This window comes from Bos taurus, chromosome 10 (assembly GCF_002263795.3).
Source record: "Bos taurus isolate L1 Dominette 01449 registration number 42190680 breed Hereford chromosome 10, ARS-UCD2.0, whole genome shotgun sequence".
Classification (NCBI taxonomy): Eukaryota; Metazoa; Chordata; class Mammalia; order Artiodactyla; family Bovidae; genus Bos; species Bos taurus.
Genome location: NC_037337.1, coordinates 85,333,822 through 85,355,114, shown reverse-complemented (window position 1 = coordinate 85,355,114; position 21,293 = coordinate 85,333,822). Strand labels below are relative to the sequence as shown.

General features: G+C 42.7%; 2 protein-coding genes across 19 annotated transcripts in view; one reads left to right on the top strand and one right to left on the bottom strand.

The window, feature by feature from the left end:
* Positions 1-6,376, top strand: part of ENTPD5 (ectonucleoside triphosphate diphosphohydrolase 5 (inactive)) — a 35,774-nt gene extending 29,398 nt beyond the window's left edge. For 16 of the 17 annotated variants that reach the window (XM_059890486.1, XM_010809483.4, XM_059890476.1 and 13 more), the window contains one exon: positions 2,422-6,376. In XM_059890486.1, coding sequence (XP_059746469.1) covers positions 2,422-2,508 — 87 coding nt within the window. In that variant the 3' untranslated portion in view covers positions 2,509-6,376. The remainder of the gene's footprint in view (positions 1-2,421) is intronic. The other variant, NM_001192752.2, reaches the window with a different exon arrangement.
* COQ6 (coenzyme Q6, monooxygenase) lies at positions 6,340-21,202 on the bottom strand. Of its 2 annotated transcripts, XM_015473228.3 has the most exons (13): positions 20,950-21,137; positions 13,795-13,929; positions 12,365-12,423; positions 11,936-12,059; positions 10,030-10,160; positions 9,228-9,335; positions 9,075-9,137; positions 8,771-8,878; positions 8,439-8,486; positions 7,588-7,790; positions 7,397-7,512; positions 7,062-7,228; positions 6,340-6,627 (listed from the first exon to the last, which is right to left on the bottom strand). In XM_015473228.3, the coding sequence occupies exons 1-13, from the start codon at positions 21,113-21,115 to the stop codon at positions 6,598-6,600; spliced, it is 1,458 nt and encodes a 485-aa protein (XP_015328714.1). In that variant the 5' UTR covers positions 21,116-21,137; the 3' UTR covers positions 6,340-6,597.
* Between the last annotated feature and the right edge of the window lie 91 nt (positions 21,203-21,293).

Genomic DNA, 21,293 nt, shown 5'->3' with positions numbered 1-21,293 from the left:
TGCCTTACGTAGTATGTTGTATGTATTTTATGTGTGCCTCATATATTTAGTCGGAGAAGGCAATGGCACCCCACTCCAGTACTCTTCCCTGGAAAATGCCATGGAGGGAGGAGCCTGGTAGGCTGCAGTCCATGGGGTCACTAAGAGTCGGCACGACTGAGCAGCTTCACTTTGACTTTTCACTTTCATGCATTAGAGAAGGAAATGGCAACCCACTCCAGTGTTCTTGCCTGGCGAATCCCAGGGATGGGGAAGCCTGGTGGGCTGCTGTCTATGGGGTCGCACAGAGTCGGACACGACTGAAGTGATTTAGCAGCAGCAGCAGCATATATTTAGTGCCTCTTGAGTTTTGGGTCCCTCTTTGTCTTCCTTACTTAATCTGTAGTAGCTTGTTATCTATTCCAAACACATAAGTTTCATCCATCCCATATTTTTTTATATTCTATACCATAACTGAGTAATTGCACATTTTAGTTACAAAGATGATTAAGATGTAATCTTTGTCCTCAAATATTAATAGTATACAGGCCATTAGAGGAGATGTAACAGACATACAACTATGCCACAAGGCAACTTTGAATTTCAAGGTCAAGTTCGTAGATTGTAGTTTGTGAAGTTCCCTTCTCTTGTGTCACTTCCTCTTCCTGTTTCTTCATTTCCAGATCAGTTTATAGTGCCTCATTTCTTATGTTATACAGATTTCATAAATTCATTTGTACAAAGGTATTTGGATTTAATGTTGTTATACCTGCCGAGAATATTGGCATTTAAGGGGTTACTTGCCCATAGTCAGTAAAGTGTAGTGTTAAAAGCATGCCTCTGTTCTCTATCAGATATGGGTTCAAGCTCTGATTTTGCAAGCTTTCTAGCTCTGTAGCCTTAGATGACTTACCTCCCCTCTCTTTTAAGTTCCTGATTCAAAACACGGGGGTCCTTAGAGTACCCATTTCTTAGGGCTGTTATGAAAACGGAGATGAAGTACAGTGCCTGACACATAGTAAGTTATTAATATTGTTAGTGTAGGCATTTCACACCAGTGGGAGGCTTGGGGTCATCCTAAGCCCTCAATACTAAGTTAACTACTACCTGTACTTAAGCATCAACAGTAACCAAATCATTTAAGGACAATTTTCTGCCATTTCCATTTCTGGCATCCTTTACGTCTTCATTTCAGTGGCAGCAGAATTTGCATCAGGGGTGGGCAGTCCCCAGTTCCAGAGATCACTTCACTTTGGCATCGAGGTCCTGAGGACAGAGGGACATTTCAGGGTGGTGGGGCTAGGGGGTACTCCCAGTGTGACTTGGGTGTCACAGACTAAATCTCAAGATAATGATGCACACACCATTCTCAGCTTTTGGCACATTGACTGTTGACTTAATTTTATTAAGTTAACACAGAAGTACTGTGTCATAAGAAGCTAGAAGATTAAAAGCAGTCCACTGATTTGCAAACCTGGGCATAGCATCTTTATAATAGCTTATGCAGAATTCCAGTAAAACTGATAAAAATGGAGTTATCTGGTTGAAGCAGAGGTAGGGGGCCTGGAACACCACCATCTGCCTCCTTTCTCCTTTGAAGCACTTCTAAGGAACCTCTAGGATTCTGAAGAAACAATTTGATAAAGGCTAATCTAATCCTGTTATGCAGTTGAGAAAATTAACTTTTGCCCAAAGTCACTGAACCAACTCAAGCACAATCTGGCCTACAATGCCTAAAATCCCTTGGTTGGTTATTAACAAGTGCTTAAGAAGAGGAGGTTAATTACAAAGTATGAACTGAGCAGCTTAGTATGTTCTTTCCTACCCCTAAATCTACTGCTGCTGCTAAGTCGCTTCAGTCGTGTCCGACTCTGTGCGACCCCATAGATGGCAGCCCACCAGGCTCCCCTGTCCCTGGGATTCTCCAGGCAAGAACACTGGAGTGGGTTGCCATTTCCTCCTCCAATGCATGAAAGTGAAAAGTGAAAGTGAAGTCGCTCAGTTGTGTCCGACTCTTCACGACCCCATGGACTGCAGCCCATCAGGCTCCTCCGTCCATGGGATTTTCCAGGCAAGAGTATTGGAGTCGGTTGCCATTGCCTTCTCTGCTAAATCTACTAACTCCTGTTATATATTTAGTTTCAGGACTAGGGAGAGTTCAGAAACCTATCTAAAAGATCCTTTTCAGAAGTCCTGAGTTGAGACCACTTCCTGGGCCAGAAGATTCAGGGATCAGATGGGCAGGTGTAGGTAGGGGCATTAGGCAGTGATGGGAGGGGAACTTGCAGGGAGGGTTGGGAGAAGCCTCCAGATACTGGCTACTCCCACTGCTGCCTTGGTTTGGCCATGTAGATGATCTGGGAAGATATTCTCTGCTTGTTATGCTTGCTAGAGTTGAAAATGGAATAAAAATGTGAAGACTTTTTTTCTCCTTCCCAACAGCTCACGAAGAAAGTGAACAACATCGAGACCGGCTGGGCCTTGGGGGCCACCTTTCACCTGCTGCAGTCTCTGGGCATCTCCCACTAAGGCCACGCCATTCTTCTGAGGCCTGCATTTGCCAATATTTTTAAAGGGAGAACGAGAGAGGAAAGGATTCTGTTGTGTTCTGTGCTAGTCTGGGGGCCACCTGGACTGAAGCCCAGCAGCTGGTTTCACCAAGAGGAAGGGGCTTTTGTAGACAGGTCTTGCCCTTGGGTCTAGAGATTGGGGTTTAATTAATTTTAATTAATCAAATGTGAACTGTTTCCTAACCACTCTTCATGCACAGCTGGTACCAGAATCTAAATCTTTGAGGTTCCTTGTATATCAGAGAGCCAAAAGTAACAGCTTTGGAACTTAATCTTAGGGAACCCAGGGATGGAACCGTGGCAACCAAAGAAAAATCTCATTTCAGCCCTTTTAGTGCCTCATCCCTTTGAACATTTTAATTATCCTCTTAGATGTTAAACTGATGACAGTCCCATGACCTTTTGACACCGGTATTTTTCCTACACTTTGCCCTGTCCCACCTTTACTTCCACTCACCTGCCCTTAAAGAAAAAGGTTTTGCTTACCATGTGTAATTCAGAGAAAAACACCATACCTGAAGTTACACGATCCCACTTTGTGTTAGCGCCAACCCAGCCAGCTGAGAGCAGCCATTCTAAATCTCAGCAGGATGGAGAGCAACTCCTCATTGGCCAGAAGTGGGACATCCAGTTAAGAGGACACGTTTTGGGAGGGTGTGTCTGCCTTGTACAGACCACTTTTTAATCAACTTTTTATCAGTCAACCCTCGGATTAATGAACATATCCAATCTTATATAAGGAGTATGTGTGTGTTTCCTGTGCAAATACCTCCTCCTCCCCTTGTCTTTATATTGTCATCCTAAATTTAATTTCTTTGTATTTCTAATACAGCTATACCCCGGTTTCTGGTAAGAGGCCTGTGGGTGTGCTTTCCAAGGATCTAGATTTTGGTAATAGCCCCTTTCAGCTTGCACTTTTAGTCTTCATAGCAGTGTCTCTTTCTGCCCTGCCCCCTGATCATTTCAGCTAGCATCCTCTACATAGCTGTCTAGTCCCAGGGTTTCTGATACCCTTCCTGGTGAGACCTAACATTTGACTTGCTTGGCCATCTTGGCCCACATCCATATAGTGGATGCTCACTTTGAATATTCAGCATTCGATTCTGTGAATTATTTCCCCTGAAGTCCATTATCTTGTTCTCTCCCACATGACCGTCATTTGCTTGTCTACGCACTTGATTGTTCTTGGACTTGGAAGATCTTCCTGAAGTCTGGCTCTTTACCTCCAGCTTCCTTCCAGCAGAATTGTATCTCCACACGCTTGTAGCTTCCACAGTAGACTCAGCTTTTTCACATAAATACACTCGGCCCTCACACCACTTCCTGGGAAACCTTATTTTTAAAGATAGTCCATTGAGTCAAGAAATATTTAATATCTGATATGTGCAGATAAGTCCATTGAGTCAAGAAATATTTAATATCTGATATGCACAAATAAGTCCATTGAGTCAAGAAATATTTAATATCTGATATGTGCAAATAACTAGGCAAATTTCTATATACTTATCCCCCCAAATTTGTTTTTTCAATTCTATGTGGCATTTTTTCATTCTTCACACTAATGTTTAATTATACTGAGGTCACCTTTATACCTATTCTCTTCCTCCAAAAATGCTAAAGCAGAATGAAATAATAGAAACAGCTAAATAATGGAAATAATGGAAACAGCTAAAAAATGTAATCCAGTCTTCTACCCATTGCAGTCCCTTAATGCTTCTAACTCGTTATCACTCAGTTTCTGTTTAGGCATGTTCCCAGACAACTCATTCCACTTTGGGACTGCACTGATGTTAGAAAAAAAAATCCCTCCTCCATAGTCTTACTTCTGCTCTAATCTCTCCTTCCATAGTCTTTTGGGGCTTCCCTGGTGGCTCAGATGGTAAAGTGTCTGCCTGCAACGTGGGAGACCTGGGTTCCCCTGGGTCGGGAAGATCCCCTGGTGAAGGATATGGCAACCCACTCCAGTACTCTTGCCTGGAAAATTCCACGGACAGAGGAGCCTGATAGGCTACAGTCCATGGGGTCACAAAGAGTCAGATACAACTGCGCGACTTCACTTTCATTTGCATAGTCTTTTGGTGTTTTGAAGAAAACACCTTCTACATCCCTTACATTCTCTTTAACATACTACTTAACCTCTGGACCTTCCCATCTTGTCCAAAGAGAAGGCCGTTAGAACCAGTCTTCATACACTAAATGCAAGATTAGGGACAGGGAATCCCCTGGTGGTCCAGTGGTTAGGACTCCATGCTCTCACTGCCGAGGGCCCAGGTTCAGTTCCTGGTTTGAGAACTGAAATCCCATAAATTTCACTGGGGGAGACCATTTCCCACTAGAAACCACGTTTTCCCAAGAGATAAGCTATGTTCACTAAAGACTCCTCCAGCTTGATGGATTCAGAGGAGTAAGATTTCCTGGTCTTTTATCACCAGTTTATCTCTGGAACTTTTTTTATAAAGGCCACACATTGTTCAGCTGACTTCTTTAGTCATCCCAAATACTTTCAGAACTCTTGGGTAGACGCATTATAACTCCAGAAATGTAGCTACATATTTTCTGATAATCTTGATTAGAACATCTGGAGAATTAACCAGTTTATCCATTATAGGAACAATTTGGAATGAGAATTTTTATTTCTTACAAAAAAGTTTGTCTATTCTTTCTGCCGCTAGTATACTTTTTGGGCCTCTTACGAGAGGTCTTACAGGGTCTAGTATTGGTGATGAGGTTTCCTTTCTGTGAATATGTTATGTATTTCAAATACTTGGGACAAGGCCCGGCACACAGTGGATGTTGTGTGTGTGTTTTCAGCAAAACATCCTCTGTGGGTTATGGAGGCCCTTGCAAGGTGTGCCTTAAAATTCATGTCTTGCCTGATTTTGTTTGCGTACTTTTGTAGAGTCCATGTTCTTTTTACCTTTCCCTTTTCTTATGAAAGAGGACCTTTTTCCCCTACAGTGACCTTTCTGGACTTTGCCAGTAATCACCCAGCTTTTCCCAGAGCTGCCATCTTTCATTCTGGGCACATTTTTCCTGAGATTCCAGGAAGACTTGAAACATTCACGTTTTTACTCTAGGATCTTATAAATTTTCTGCATTTACCTGAAAAGCTCCCCTGTGGTAACACATTTCCCACTCCTTCAAAAATATTTCCCAAGAAAAGCTTACCTTGGGTCAAAAGCAGACCGTTATCTTCTTTCATTTTCAAATCAGACTTCTGAGCAAGATATTCTTTATGGCATACAAATCCAATGGATCCAAAAATCTCTTCGATAGGCATCTTGGGTACTGTGAGGTAAGCACTTCAAAACTGCAGAGTAAAGCAACCCGCCCCCTGCCCAGGTCTGCCAGCAGTCTGCAATCAAACATGAACAAATTCTGCTGCTATTCAGATTCTTTTCTTTTGACCTGGTTCCTGAGGTCTTTTAACCTGTGCAATGAAATTATTTATTGTTTTATGACAGAATACAGTGGTGTCCCACAGAGGAGCCATCGATGAAAAATGGTGCTGTGATAAGGAAGTAATAACTAGCATTTTAAAACTTGGTTTCCTTTTAAGAAAGTCTAATATACCTATAATAAAGGTTAAAGCAATTTGTCTTATTCTGCATTCTAGCATTATTAGTTTTAAAATAGCAGTTCTAACAAAAATGCATCAATTGACTTTCTAATTCTTGTCTATCAAAATAAACTATAAATTTACAACCAGCATTTTTTAAAAAGTTGTATAAATCTTCTTTTTCAAAAAAATTGTTAACAAGTAAAAATGAATGAGACGGCACCTTAGCAATTTTTGTTTTAAGTAATAAAAATTTATTTTCAGCCAAGTCATAGTTTTCCTTTGGTTTTTTCCCCTTGGCTTGGTTGATATGCCCTCCTCACCATAAATTATCACTCATTATTTGGGCTTCAAAAGTTCATTAAGCAGAGGAGAAAAAGAGAGAAGAATTCTAATGTAAATTTATTTAATTTTGAAACGACGTGATGGTCTTGGAAAAAGATGTTCGATATTCATTTTTCATCAACATAATCTCCAGAAGAAGAGTACTCATTTGCTTGCAAAGGCCATGATCTGTTCCTAGAGATAAAATGAAATCAAGTGAGTGATACTCTTGATATTTTAAGGTATGAAGGCAGGTGAAGACAATACTTTAAAATATTTAAAGTGATTGAAGCAAAAATTCGTGATAGTTCCAGACAGATTCTCCTTCCAAGTCCCTCCAAAGTAACTTTTAATGGAGGTTTCTCAGGAAAGAAGCTGGACAGCAGCAAAAGGAGTTTAAGCATCTTTAAGAATCCGTATTCACTATTTTATATCAAGTTACTGCTTCCATGTGGGCTAGTACCAAAAAGCCCAGCAGGGACATTTCTGCTCATAACCACTGGGGAAGGTATTCAGATAAAGATGATAATTTAATAGCCAAGAAAAATAATTCAAAGAAATTAAACAGTCATCGGCCAAGTCATTCCTCAGTGAGCATGATTCTTGGAGATCTGGGAGAGCTCTCTTACTTTGAGTGGAGACACTGCATTTGTAGCCTGCAAGCCCCAGGTCCTGAGCAGCACGACGAGGGTGGCCCTGGTGGAATAGAGCCTCTTCAGTAGGTCCGTAGCAGCCAGAAGAGCGGTGTTGTGACGCTGTCTGTCTGTTTCATAACTTGTGAGGTGGCTCATGGAGCCTGGAGGGAAAAGGCAAGGTTACCTCCCTAATTCTGCAGTGCTGTTTTCTTTCCTAGCAAACCAGATGCATTTATGCCCACTCTATCTGGCTCCTGAGGAGTCATTTTCCTAATCTTCCCATATTATATGAGCTTGGGATACTTCTCCAAGGTACACTGAATCCTTACCTAAGTCTTTGCCATTGAAGGCTGCAGTACTGAGGTGATGGAGCAAACTGGAGATATCCCCAAAGCCCATGTTGACACCTTGTCCTGCAAGTGGATGGACCCTGTGGGCTGCATCCCTAAGAATAAAGCAGAGTTCAGGTGTGGCCTTCAGCAAGAGGGAAAAGGGAGCGGCTCTGCTGTTACCATCTTACCCAATGAGGGCCAGCCGAGGCCGGACATACTCGGCAGCGTGTCCCAACCCAAGAGGAAACAGGACTCGGCTTTTGGCGTCCACCCTGGCAACACTGGGGGGCAGCTGGCGAGCTGAGACTCTAGTGGGCTTCAGAAAGGCAACTGCGGACTGCAGCATGGAGCCAGCTGAGTCGATGAAGTCTGTGTGGTTCACATCACTCCACTGAGTAGTATCGACCACAAAATAAAGTGAAAGTTCATCAGCAATTCCAGCGGGGAATTAAAACATTCAACAAGGCAAGCATTTTATAACCACAGCCATGGGTAGTGGTACCACAAGTGACAAGCCCCTCAAATGAATGCAAAATGCAATTCCCCGTCATTCCCCACAAGCTGTAGGACCAAGTCAAACTGCTCATGAGCCACCCCTGCCTACCTCTGAGCTTCATCTTTCACCATTCCTAACCCTCAAAATGCACGTGCCAGCCACAAAGCAGCTCTCTCTACAGCATGCTCTTGATTCCACACACCCCTCTGCTTAGAATGTCCCCTCAATTCTAGTTCACCAGGGTAACACCTAGGAGTGTCCAGAAGCTACCATCGCTTTGTAAACCTCCCTCCAAACCGTCCTCTGTGTCTGTTGTTCTCCTCCAAGCTCCATAGTATAGCATCCTATGCAAACTCTACACTGGATCCTAACTCATTTCTGTGTCCTTCCTCACTCTGAGCTTCCTGAAAGCAGGGGCTGTATCTCACTTGTCTACCTCCAGTGCCATCTACGTAGCAGCACTCATAACTTGCTGAACGAATGCACTGCAAAGGCCTTATGCCAGGAACATATACTAAGTCACCCAGAAAGGGTCATCATTACCTTGGAAGCCCCTTTAGTACGTTTAGTTCCTTTTGCTCTTGCTGGCTTCTGTTAAAAATTATCAAAGTATTATCACTTCAAAAAAAGTTACTTATCCAGGTAACTTCCACACAGGCAGCTGTTTCGGTCAGCAGAGCAGCAGCCCACGACGCTCAGAAGTGCACACAAGCCAATTTCTGTGGTTTCACATTTTCCTGAAGCCTCTCCCCCATGTAATCCAGATCAAGTGGTACAGGTCCAAAGGGGCAGTGTGTTGATTATTCCTTTCTTCTTACTCAGAACCACCTTTCTGGATCTATCCCCGCAACACATCATCGGCAGGTGATACTCACAAAGGCGGAGTTAATGGCATCCACAAACTCCTCCTCTTCCATGCTGACCAGCTCTGCTGCATGTTCATGGGATGTGGACCAAACCAAGGAACTCAAAGTGTCTGAGAGCTGTGTCGAAAGAACATCAATGCCAAGGGCTGACACTTCGGTTCCTAAGAGCTCTCAGGTTCGAGGGACGATAAGAAGGGGTAACAAAGCTAGTCTGGGCATAGTCCCTTGCAACTAGCAAAAGGCTGAGTGGAGTGAGGTTCTAAAAGGAGAAGAGTTGACATGTTTAAGAAGACAAGCCAGAAGGACTTCTTACCGGAAGCAGAGCAATGGGCCCAGAGGGGAGAAATCTCTGCCAAGCTACATTGTTTTCGGTGGCCTACAACACACAGGAGAAGAGTCCTTGTCAGAAGTGCCCGGTACCAGTTAGGCATGAGCAAGGCTCCCAAGAGTGGGCTCAGGATCTTACCTCTGATAAATGCAGAGTAGCCACAACAGCGGATTGGTCATAGTTCCAGCTAACATTCCGGATTCCTGCAGCCTGCCGCACTCCTGAGTTGTGACCGTCTGCACCAATCTGCGTGCAGACAAGAGCCTGCTGAGTCTGCCAACCTCTTAATTAACAAAACTACTCCAGAAGGTTGTCCCTGCCTCCTGAAAGTTTTCTCTAGTTCCAACTGTTGGCAAGCCCATCTGGGGCAGCCAACTCTTACCTATGTTACTCCCAGCCCCTAGAGGAGAAGCCCTACATAAGCGATCCCAGCTTCAATGAACAGACCATAGCTGGACATCTGACCCACAAAGGGCCAGCCATAGGTTAAACTCAGCCAAAGTCTCTTCATACTGAACTAGAAAGCAGTAAAGCAGACACTGGAGCTGAACAGTCCTGATGTAAGGCTGAGAATGGCTGCCATGCAAAAGGGGAAGCTAATGATCAGGAAGAGAAAAAAAATGGGAGATGTGAGATGAGTGACTGCAGGATTCCTGAGAGGTAGAGAAAGGGCTCATTTTCTGACCCTCTGATTCCTGTCCCTGTAAGGCCAGCTATCCTTTATTTCAAGACATATGATGGTCTGAGAGATTGCCTCCTGTACAGCATTTACAATAGGGCCATCCTAACTGGAGCTGATCTGAGTGGGTCCAGGTCCTTATAGCCAAAAGCTTTGCTTCAAATCAACTTCAACTATAGCTAAGATCTAAAACAAGAGACCATAGACTCTAATAAGATGTGGATATGCAAGACCCCTGGCAAAATAAGAATCTTCAACTACCAACAATTTGGTCTGGAGGGTTCTGCCATCACCTAGGGTAATATGAACCCAAGGGCTGGAGTCTGCCATGGAAAACGGATAAGGCCAGGTATAGCTGACTGCTTTGCTCTTGTAGAGAACGGTCACTTGGTCTAGGGAGGTCAGAAGAGAGAAAACAAAACATTAGACAAAAAAAAAAAAAAAAAAACATTAGACAGTTGGCCCGCAGGCTGAGGAAAAAACTCAGTAAATAAAGCAAGGTCGCAAGACAGCTTATCTTTATCTTATCATTGACTCCTAAATAAGAAAGGTAAAGACCTTAAAAAAAAACCCATGTCATCAATGTTATGGTCTAAGAGCTAATAAAAGACGGAGGCCACAGGGCTGAATCGGTGTGTGTGTGAGGGGAGATATCTCACTGACTTACCTCCTGCCAGGCGCTCCTTTCTCCCCACACTCTCGCTCCTCTAGTCTTTTTCACTCTATGTCCAAATGAACCCACATGTGCTTTCAGAGCAAACAGGGTGGGGAATACCACAGGCTCAAACACGTTCTAGATTTCCTAAGGTTTTCCTTCCCCCGGAAGACATTTTACTTTTCTGATCATAAAAATTATATGTTTATTACTTTTACTTGGTGTAAAAGTCTGAACTGCAAATACAGGTTTAAGAGGGGGGGTGGGGGAGAATCACCTTTAATCATACCACTCAGATATAGCTACAGTTAAAGCTTTGCTCTGTTGCTTTCCAGGTAATTTCCTATGTTTGTGCATGCACAAACACCATTCCCCCTCACACACACACATACACGTGGGATCATACAACACAGACTTTTTTTCACCAGTAAATTGTGGGACATGTTTCTAAGTGACTATTAGATCTAAGTTATCTTTTAAAACTACATGGAAGTTCACTCCATGGATGAACCATTATCTCATATCAAAAAGCATCTAAATTTAAGTCGCTTCCAATTTTTCTCCCTCCAGAACCCCGAAATATCTAAAAAACATATATATATATATATGGGGAATTTATACCCAGACTACACAAAGAACCCTTATAACTAAAAAAATAAAAGACAATCTAGTTCTAAATGGGCAAAAGATTTTGCATAGACACTTCTCCAAAAAAAATACACAAATAGCCAACAAGCATCTGAAAAGACACTCAACATTATTAGTCATCAGGTAAATACAATCAAAACTATGAGACACCACCTCACAGTTACTAGGATGGCTATTAAAAAAAAAAAGAAAGGTTAAGGGGAATAACTTTTGGCAAGGGGCGGAGAAATTGGAATTCTTAAATTTGTTGGCAGTAAAGTGACATGGTACAGCCTCTTTCAAGTTTGGCAATTTATGAAAATGTTAAACATAGAATTATTACATGACCCAGCAATTCTAGTCCTAAGTATCCACCCAGAAGAAATAAACCGTATATACACACAAAAACTTGCACACAAATGTCCCTAGCTGTATTCACAACCACGAAAAAGTAGAAACAACCAATGTCCATCGCTGATGATGGATAAACCAAGTGTAATACATGCGCATGAGACTGGAGCGCTGAATCATGCTACAACATGAATAAATCCAAAAATATATTCAGGGAGAGAAGTCAGACACAAAAAATACACATTGTATAAGTCTACTTAAATGAAATGTCCAGAAAAGGCAAATTCTGAAAAACACAAAGTCACTGAATTGTACACTTAGCATGGGTGTACACTTACTGGTATGTAAGCCATACCTGAGTAAAGCTGTTTTAAAAAGAGAGAGGAAGAACCACCCTGAAATAACCCTCAGAGGGCTTCTTTATGGTGAACATCAGTATCTGTAGGAGGGATCCTTCCAGTAAGTCCAAGAATAATTCTAAGCCAGTTCTCCTTCCAAAGAGTGACTGGAAGATGGGAGAGTCAGGGGCCTCACCTGACACAGCCTCCAGCTGCTTAGTGAGAGCATGCATGATGACATCGTTCTCCACTATATAGCCCATGTCATCTAAATTATCCTTATCGAACATTATCAGGGCCTCTGAGCAGGCATCCCACACCTGGAAACACAAAGGGAGAGCATGTACTACAAGCCAGGGAAAAGGAGGCATTACTCTAATCAGAAACTGAGCACCGCTTTCCCAAGGGACTGAAGCAGAACAACCCCAAGGTATCAGTCCCTCTGGCAGGAGATGTACAGTAAGAAGAAAATTCTCTTGTGAATGCTTCCCTCCTACTTCCTGAGACGGAGTATAAACTCTGCCTGAATTCTTCCCACATTTACAGAAAACCTGGAGAATGTGTACTCCACTATTTTAACTCAAGACAGACCGAAAGATCTTGCCAAAAGTGAAAAAGGAGGCACCTGCATTCGCCGAAAGGCTCTGCATCGCATGTTGCAGATGTGGTCCCAGGCACCAAAACCTACGAGAGAAAAGAGCTACATACAGACCAGAGCAACCTCATGGGACCTACAGCCGCCCTGGGTCTCCCTTTGTCCCTTCTTCCTGTTAAGTGAGAGATTGTTCTCAGTGTTCAATAATAGAGAAATACTCACCACTTCTACCCTGTTTGGTGCTAGGAGCGAAGCTACTGTTTCCCAGCTCTGATTACAGAGCATGAAAAAAGACCCAGCTTTCATGATCAAAGGTCAAACCACATTAAGAGAGAGAAATAATAAAGGAAATTAAAATCCATATTGTACTTTCTCTTCACCATCCTACTAAAGGTTACAAAGTCATCCTACTGAGTTACAAAATCCTACTGAGTTACAAAAAAAGTGTTACAAAAATCAACCTACTGAGGTTACAAAGTGTTAGTCACTCAGTCCTGTCTGACTCTTTGTGATCGCATGGACTTTAGCCCATCAGGCTCCTCTGTCCATGGAATTCTCCAGGCAAGAATACTGAAGTGAAAAAAAAAAAAAGAATACTGAAGTGGACTGCCATCCCCTTCTTCAGGGGAATCTTCCCAAGGACTGAACCCAGGTCTCCCTCACTGCAGGCAGATTCTTTACTGTCCGAGGCACCAGGGAAGCCCACTGAGGTTACAAACTCCCTGGATAAAGATGATTCTTTGTTTAAATCTAGAGAACCAAAGCAATTCATTCATTGAGATATTTACTGAGCACTTACTATGTGCCAGATACACTTCTAGGTACTGAGCACAAAGTGGGAAACCAGACAAATCTCAGCCCTTAAGCAGCTGACATTCTAGCTGGAAAGATAGACAACCCCCCCAAAAAAAATCATAGTATCAGTTACTAAGTGTCATAAAGAAAAATAAAGCGGTATAAGGGGCTAGGGAATGATGCAAGAGTCTCATTTTAGATGGGATGGTTCCACACAGGCTGGCTTGAGGGAGCAACATCTGGCAGAGACCCGAAGACGATGTGCTACCCGTGCACACACCCATCTACACCCTAAAAGCATTTAGCATTCAGGCTCCCCAGCCCCACAGACAGCTGACTCTGGGAATAAAGAGGATGCTGGCACCAAGTGAAGGGTCACAATTAGTTCATATAGTTTCAATTCCACCGATTTATAATGACCCAACATCACAAATGATGTCCACATGGACCCACATGTCTGCTGGAAGTCTTCTCAGACCGGAAGTGGACACATGAACAATTCTTGGGATCTTCAGCTACGTACTAGACTTACCACCCCTACCCTCCTCTCCCAGGCATCTCGGTGAGCTCCCTCCTTGCCAGGTGCCCCGCTGACTCTGCCCTACAGGACATCCTGGAAAGTCAAGACAGGAGGCTGGCACAGTGACAGAGGATCTTTTACTCACTACTGAGAAGGGTTGCAGAGCCAGGGGAGATGGAGCTGACTCTGTTGCTGTAAGTTTCTGGCAATTTCTCCAGCACTTTCTTTGGACCTGCTTCTAACAACAGTATTTTCTTGTCACAAAAGTGAATATCATGTCCTAAAAAAAAGAAGAAACAAAATGCTGTATCATTTTAGAAAAATCAATTTATTCTCTCATTTCCAAGAGAAGTATCATATTAAGTAATTCCTTAGTGCTTAGGATACAAATTTCTTACAGGACACATAAAAAGGGAACACCATACGGAGTCCTAAGCAGTAACATACAGCACCTTTTCAGTCATGTAAACCACCCTGCTCGTGGCAATAAGAACTCTCCAGACCAAACCCTGCAAAGAAGCAAATAATGGCATAACCCGTAACAAGGGAATAAAATGTCCTAGAAAAGAAAAAGGAAGGAAGGCGGCAGTGTTTGAATACCAGATAGTTACAACCTTAAAAGTATGAAGTCACTAAAAATTACAAATCCTGTTCAACACAAAAATAAAGCTAACAAACAAAATTCACTGTGGCCTCAGGAGAATCCCAGGGAAGGCGCAGCCTGGTGGGCTGCCGTCTATGGGGCCGCACAGAGTCAGACACAACTGAAGCGACTTAGCAGCAGCAGCAGCAGTAGGATTAAGTCAAAGATAAAAGAGCTTATAAAAGAAAAGAGAGCCAAAAAAATACACCAGTGGTGCCGAAAACTCCGGTCCTAAAACATCTGTATAGTGAAGTAAAAAGAGGACTTGGAGACTTTGGTACTGGGTGACTAGCACAGACACAAGACCCTCCACAGTGCCTCAGAAAAAGGTGCAGGGAAAAAGATAAGCAGTGAGCTGCACTTCCAAGAAAGGAGAAAACACCTGTGATGGAATTACCAGAGAGAACTCTGCAGGTCTTACTTAGTAATGGTCAGGGAAACCCCACAAACCTTGATCCCTCTTTTTATTTTGAAATGTAAATGACAAAAAAAAAAAAAAAAAAAAGGGCGCTATTGTAACAGACAACAAAGAAAGGGTGAAAATCAAGGACAGCTCCAGTGGAAAATGAAGTGAGCAGCGCTGAACCCACCAGCTCGGCATGGCGACCCCTGCCGTGCTGCAGCGGTTCTGCTCTGAAGGATGGGAGCCCCGGCCATGGCCACGCTCAGCAGAGCGGGTGGTTTCTGGTCCTTCACTTCTCCCGGCCTTGATCTAACAGTAGCCGCTCCCGCACCGAAAACCTCCGCCACCTGCTCCCTGTGGAGCCTTCTCGCTGAAGCCTCACCTCCACAGCAGTGTTCTTCATACCAAGCCCGCACACCTCCGCCCCCAGGAGAGGTCAGTTCCTTGTTCCTCCAGGGTAGCTTTCATCTCAGTTTTCCTTCTGTTCGTTATTTACAGATCATTCCCTTTTGCTGGATTCTAAACTCCTTGGGGGCTAGGAATTCTTTTCTTATTGCAATATTGTCCCCAGTAGTATATGCTGTTATCTCCTCAACCCACAAAGAGATACTCAATGTCTTAACAGACATTTTTGTTCAATGACAGACCAGGAAACATTTAGGAAGAGTCAGATTTCAATCCCGTATTTGTCCAGGGGAATAGAAGTAGAAAAAAAATAATGAAAATACATATTTTAGGCTATAATATCATTATAGCCTCTATAATGTTTATGTTAAAGCATAAACATATATAACTTAGCTGTTGATTGAATTAAATGAAATTATGAATTATAGGTGAATATCTAAATTTTAACCTTGAAATCATTTCACTCTATAAAGAATCCAAGTTAGTTTTATCAAATGACAACCTCGTGCCATAATAATTTGTCAATTTTATGAATAACAAGATTATTATATTAATAGTTTACTTTTTCCTGGATATCTAAAAGCAAAGTTCCATAGAATCACTATTATCATTATCATCACTGCTAATGTTTACTAACTCCTATATGCCTGGTGCAGGAGAAGGCAATGGCACCCCACTCCAGTATTCTTGCCTGGAAAATCCCATGGACGGAGGAGCCTGGTAGGCTGCAGTCCATGGGGTCGCTAAGAGTCAGACACGACTGAGCGACTTCACTTTCACTTTTCACTTTCATGCATTGGAGAAGGAAATGGCAACCTACTCCGGTGTTCTTGCCTGGAGAATCCCAGGGACGGGGGAGCCTGGTGGGCTGCCGTGATGGGGTCACACAGAGTCGGACACGACTGAAGTGACTTAGCGTAGCATATGCCTGGTGCAATTATATATGGTTTACTATAGTATTCTTCTGATGTAATCCATACCATAATTTTATGAAGAATAAAAAGCTATTCTGTCCTAATTTAAGAGATGAGAAAAATCAATGTACAGAAATTGTGAGTAATTTATACAATTCTACCCAGATAGAATTAGAGATAAGACCGAGGATTTAAATACATGCAATCTCATATGGAGACCTGTCACTTCATCCTTTAACTTCCTTTAAAGGAAGTTTCCTTCTTATTTAAAACAATCATTGGACTGGAAATGAAAATTAGAAACTCTGGATTTTAATCCCAGCTCTCACAGTTTCTAGCTTTCATCACCTACAAATACATACATAACACTATGTACTTTATAAATTTTCTTTGGTCAAAAAAAAAAAAGATCTCCAAGCACATAAAATAGTCAGGGTCAATACTTTATTGTTCAGTATTTTATTTTTAGCTATTTAATATCATTGTTTTAGGAAACTCTCTTGGAAAAAAATTACTGCAGAATATCATTTACAAGTAACAATGCTGAGAGGGAAATAGACATTTCAAGCCTAAAACATAAACTAATGTGAGTTTAAAGAAGAATCAAGGAAAACATAAACTGGTGTATAGGGAAATGTGAAGAGGCCATGGACAATTTTCATTTTTTTTAATTTTTTTTTTATTTTTAGTATTTATTTATTCACATATTTGGTTGCATTGGGTCTTAATTGCGGCACATGGGCTTAGTCGCCTCACAGCATGTGGAATCTTCCTGGACCAGCAATTGAACCCATGTCCTTGCATTGCCAGGCAGATTCTTAACCCCTGGGCCACAGGGAAATCCCAAGGTGTATATATTCTTAACAATAATTTCCAGTTGATGATGAGGCCACAGTATACCAGTACTCAGATATGTGAGCCTTCCTCAATTTACTAGAAGTTAAAATGATTTTTCTGCAGGGTCTCAAGACAGCACAGTTCCATCAAGTTTCCAGGTGTGAGAGTGGGCGAGAGAAGGGTGGATGTTGTACCCACACAGTAATTTAAAACTTAAAATCTTTGTGCAGAGAATGTCAATTATCCCACTGCCTAACATGAGCAAAGCAAACACCCAAACATGCCAGAAACATAGAAGCCAAATGCACAAGGGGAAAGAAGGCAAACACAACCTCCCTGGAGTTCTCTATACCCTGTGTGAAAACAGATCTGTCTCTAAGTATCTGCTGCTGCTGCTGCTAAGTCGCTTCAGTCGTGTCCAACTCTGTGCGACCCCATAGATGGCAGCCCACCAGGCTCCTGCATCCATGGGATTCTCCAGGAAAGAGTACTGGAGTGGGTTGCCATTTCCTTCTCCACAATTTTCATTTTTAAAGCAGCTATCCAAGATTAAGTGGATGTCAAAATGTAAAAGTTGATCACCATATAAACTATTAACAAGAATACTTTTGGGTATACAGGCCGTGATGATCAAGGGGAGACACTGCTGCTGCTGCTAAGTTGCTTTAGTCGTGTCAGACTCTGTGCGACCCCATAGACGGCAGCCCACCAGGCTTCCCATCCTTGGGATTCTCCAGGCAAGAACACTGGAGTGGGGTGCCATTGCCTTCTCCGAGGGGAGACACTAGCAAGCACAAAATCTCAAGCAGCTTGTTTACTTGACTCAGCAGGACCTGCCCAAGGACAGAGTCTCCTTACTCTGTTTATATTTTATATGAAAAAAGTAGAGGCTTGCTCACTGAATAAATTGTACCAAAGACTTACAAATCTCCTACTGGGCTTCAATTTTCATGTTTTAACATTCAGTACTTTCTCTGAGCTTTTAAAATAGGAAATTAGCTGGTGTGTGAATTTTTTAGGGAAAACCTACGCTTGGTAGGTTTGACTTACTTAGAGGCAGCAACTCATAACCTGGTGTACTCAGCCTATGAGCTCTCTTTCGTAAACTTACACAGAGAATTGTTTTGCAGGTATCTGCTTAAAGTCAGCCTTGAATTTAGGAATTTATACTTCTATGGAAAAAAAAAAAAAACAGAAAAATGAACAATTACAATACAGAATTCTCTACGCTTATAAAAACTTTCCATCCTTGGGATGTGGGCAAATGGGGTGAGAAAGAGAACAAAACAGGAAGGGAAAAAAACTAAACAAAGAAAATAGCACAACACCAAATATTAATTAAATTAGCAAAAACTCAGTAAGACTAAAAACCTTTTCAAGTACATATCATACAAAATTGTATAAAAAGTTAAGAGGTAAAGTCACTACAAGACAATTAAGCTCTTCTCTGTTTCTTGTTCTCAAACTGTGGGAATATAGGGAATTCCCTGGCAGTCCAACAGTTAGGACTTGGAGCTCTCACTGCCAGGCCCAGGTTTCAACCTTTGGTTGGGGTCTAAGATTCCACAAGCTGCTTGGCACAGAGAAAAAAAAGTATATGCAAGATACTTTTAAAAGATGCTTATATCAAGTGCTGATAACTGTATTTTACAAAATGTTTTTGAGACTCAAGCCCATTAGCTTATATAAAGCACTGTTTGCCACCAGTCGCCTAGAAGAGGAAACTTCCCCACTTGCTAGGGAAAATGTGACTATCACCCCACGCTGAAATCAACAAAGACTTTCTCATTATTGAAAAATGAGTGTTAGTTGTTCAGTTGTGTCTGATTCTTTGTGATCCCATCGACTACAGCCCGTCAGGCTCCTCTGTCCATGAATTCTCTAGGCAAGAATACTGGTGGTGGTGGTTTAGTCACTAAGTCGTGTCTGACTCTTATGACCCCATGGACTGTAGCCCGTCAGGCTCCTCTGTCAATGGGATTCTCCAGGCAAGAATACTGAAGTGGATTGCCATTTCCTTCTCCAGGGGATCTTCCCAACTTAGGAATCAAGCCTGGGTCTCCTACATTGCAGGCAGTTTCTTTACCATCTGAGCCACCATGGAAGCCAGAAAACTCAAATCCAATTTCTGAGAGTCACTGTACAATTGTTAAAAGCAGAAGAATTTGTTAGCCTAGGTTCAAATTCTGTCTCTGCCTGGTGTGAGACTCTGGTCATTACCTAATCTTGCTAAGCAAGTTTCTTCATATAAAAGATGAAAACATCTACTTCACAAGGTAAGAGCAGTCTAAATTATACGTGGAAAAGCAAATGTTGGACTCAAAGTAGATCACAGGCTGAAATGTAACAACTAAAACTATAAAACTCTTAGAAGAAAACACAGGAGCGAACTTCCTGATTTGAGGTTTGGTAATGATTGCATAGACATGATACCAAAAGTAAAAGTGGTAAGAGACTGATAAGCTGGACTTCATCAAAATTAAAAACTTCTGTGCTTCCAAGGACACCATCAAGAAAGTGAGAAAACAATTCCCAAATTGGGAGAACACATCTGCAAATCATGTATCTGATAAGGGGCTTGTACCCAGAATATACTGACTTGGCCAAAAGAATCATTCAGGTTTTTCCATAAGAGGTTATGGAAACCCTAAACGAACTTTTTGGCCAATCCAATATAAAAAACACAACTCAATAATAAAAAGACAAATAGTCCAATTTAGAAATGGGCAAAGGTTCTGAACAGACATTTCTCCAAAGAAGATACACAAATAACCAATAAACACATGAAAGAATAGTCACCATTATTCATTAGGGAAATACAGATCAAAACCAGGAGACAACACCTCACACTCACTATTATAACTAGTGACAAAAAGACAGTACAGTGCTGTCCAGGATGTGGAGAAATGAGACCTCTCATTTATTGCTGGTGGGAATGTAAAATGGTGCAGCCGCTCTAGAACACTGGTAGTTCTTCAAAAAGTTAAGCAGAGTTTACCAAATGACCCAGAAAATCCACTTTTAAGATTATATCCAAGATAACCAAAAATACATGTTCACACAAACAAAAGTATGTACAAGAAGTGATTAGCAGCATTATTTGTTATAGCTCCAAAGTGAAAACGACTCAAATGTCTATCACTTGGTGAATAAACAAACAAAATACGCTATTTTGTTTATTAAAATACTATTATTTACTATTTGGCAATAAAAAGAAACAAATTACTGGCACACGCTGGGCTTCCCCTCGTGGCTCAGCAGCAAAGAATCCGCCTGCAATGCAGGAGACTCGGGTTCGATCGATCCCTGGGTTGGGAAGATCCGCTGGAGGAGGGCATGGCGACCCATTCCAGTATTCTTGCCAGGAAAATCCCATGGATAAAGGAGCCTAGCAGGCGACAGTTCATGGGGTCGCAAACACTAGGAGGCGACTGAGCACGCACACACTGGCATATGCTGCAACCTGGATGATTCCTGAAAACATTAAGCAGATTCCACGTATATGAAAAAGTCCTGAAAAAGCCAATCTATAGAGATGAAAAAGTACATGAGTGGTTGCCTAAGGTACTACGGTGGAGGAGATGGGGGAGACGGCGGGCTGCATGGGCAGTGACTACTAACGGGTTCGCGCTTCTTCGGGGGGGCGGTGATAAAAATGTTCTAAGATTCATTGTGGCGATGGCTGCACAGCTCTAGGAATAAACTAAAAATCATTACATTATATGCTTTTAAGTGGGTGAAGTTTATGGTATGCAAACTATATCTCAATGAAGCGGTGTAAAAAACATCAACAAGAAAACCGCCTAACCTAGCTCAGTAGACAACTGCCCGATGACTTCGGTGTCCAGACCGAAATAACCCTGGGCGGGTCTGTGCCTCCACGTGTTGGAAAGACCCTTACGGTCCCTCCCACTTTTGACCCTTCGGAATTCTGAAGGAACAAACGTTTGCCCCCGGGGTCCTGCGCTTCCTCTGGGCAAGGAATAGACCACAAGGTGTGCAACACTCAGGCTTTGGGCAAACAGTGCCAGGGCTCCCACACTCATCATTCCTTCACGGCCTCGCTCCCCGCAAATACCGGCCTGGAGATGCGCTTACCTAAGGCACAAGCCATAGCGGCGCCTACCAGGCCTCCCCCCGACACCACCACATCGTACACGTTGTCCGCCGAGGCGCCAGCCCACCTCCGGCAGGAGACCCGCGGGCCCTTCTGGGCAGCGGCAAAGACAGTGCCCCACCGGACTCTAGCCAACTGGGCCGCCATGGCGCTGACCTGAGCCGTATCTGAGCGACTGAACTGAACTGAACTGAACAGACCCGCCTTAGGCAGCACTTCCGGAGACCAGCCGTCCAATCACCGGCCGCTAGAGCTAAGATCTTAAAACCGGAAGTATAAAGCACGGAGAGAATAGGCCAATCAGAAAGCGAGCCCTCCCTGCCTG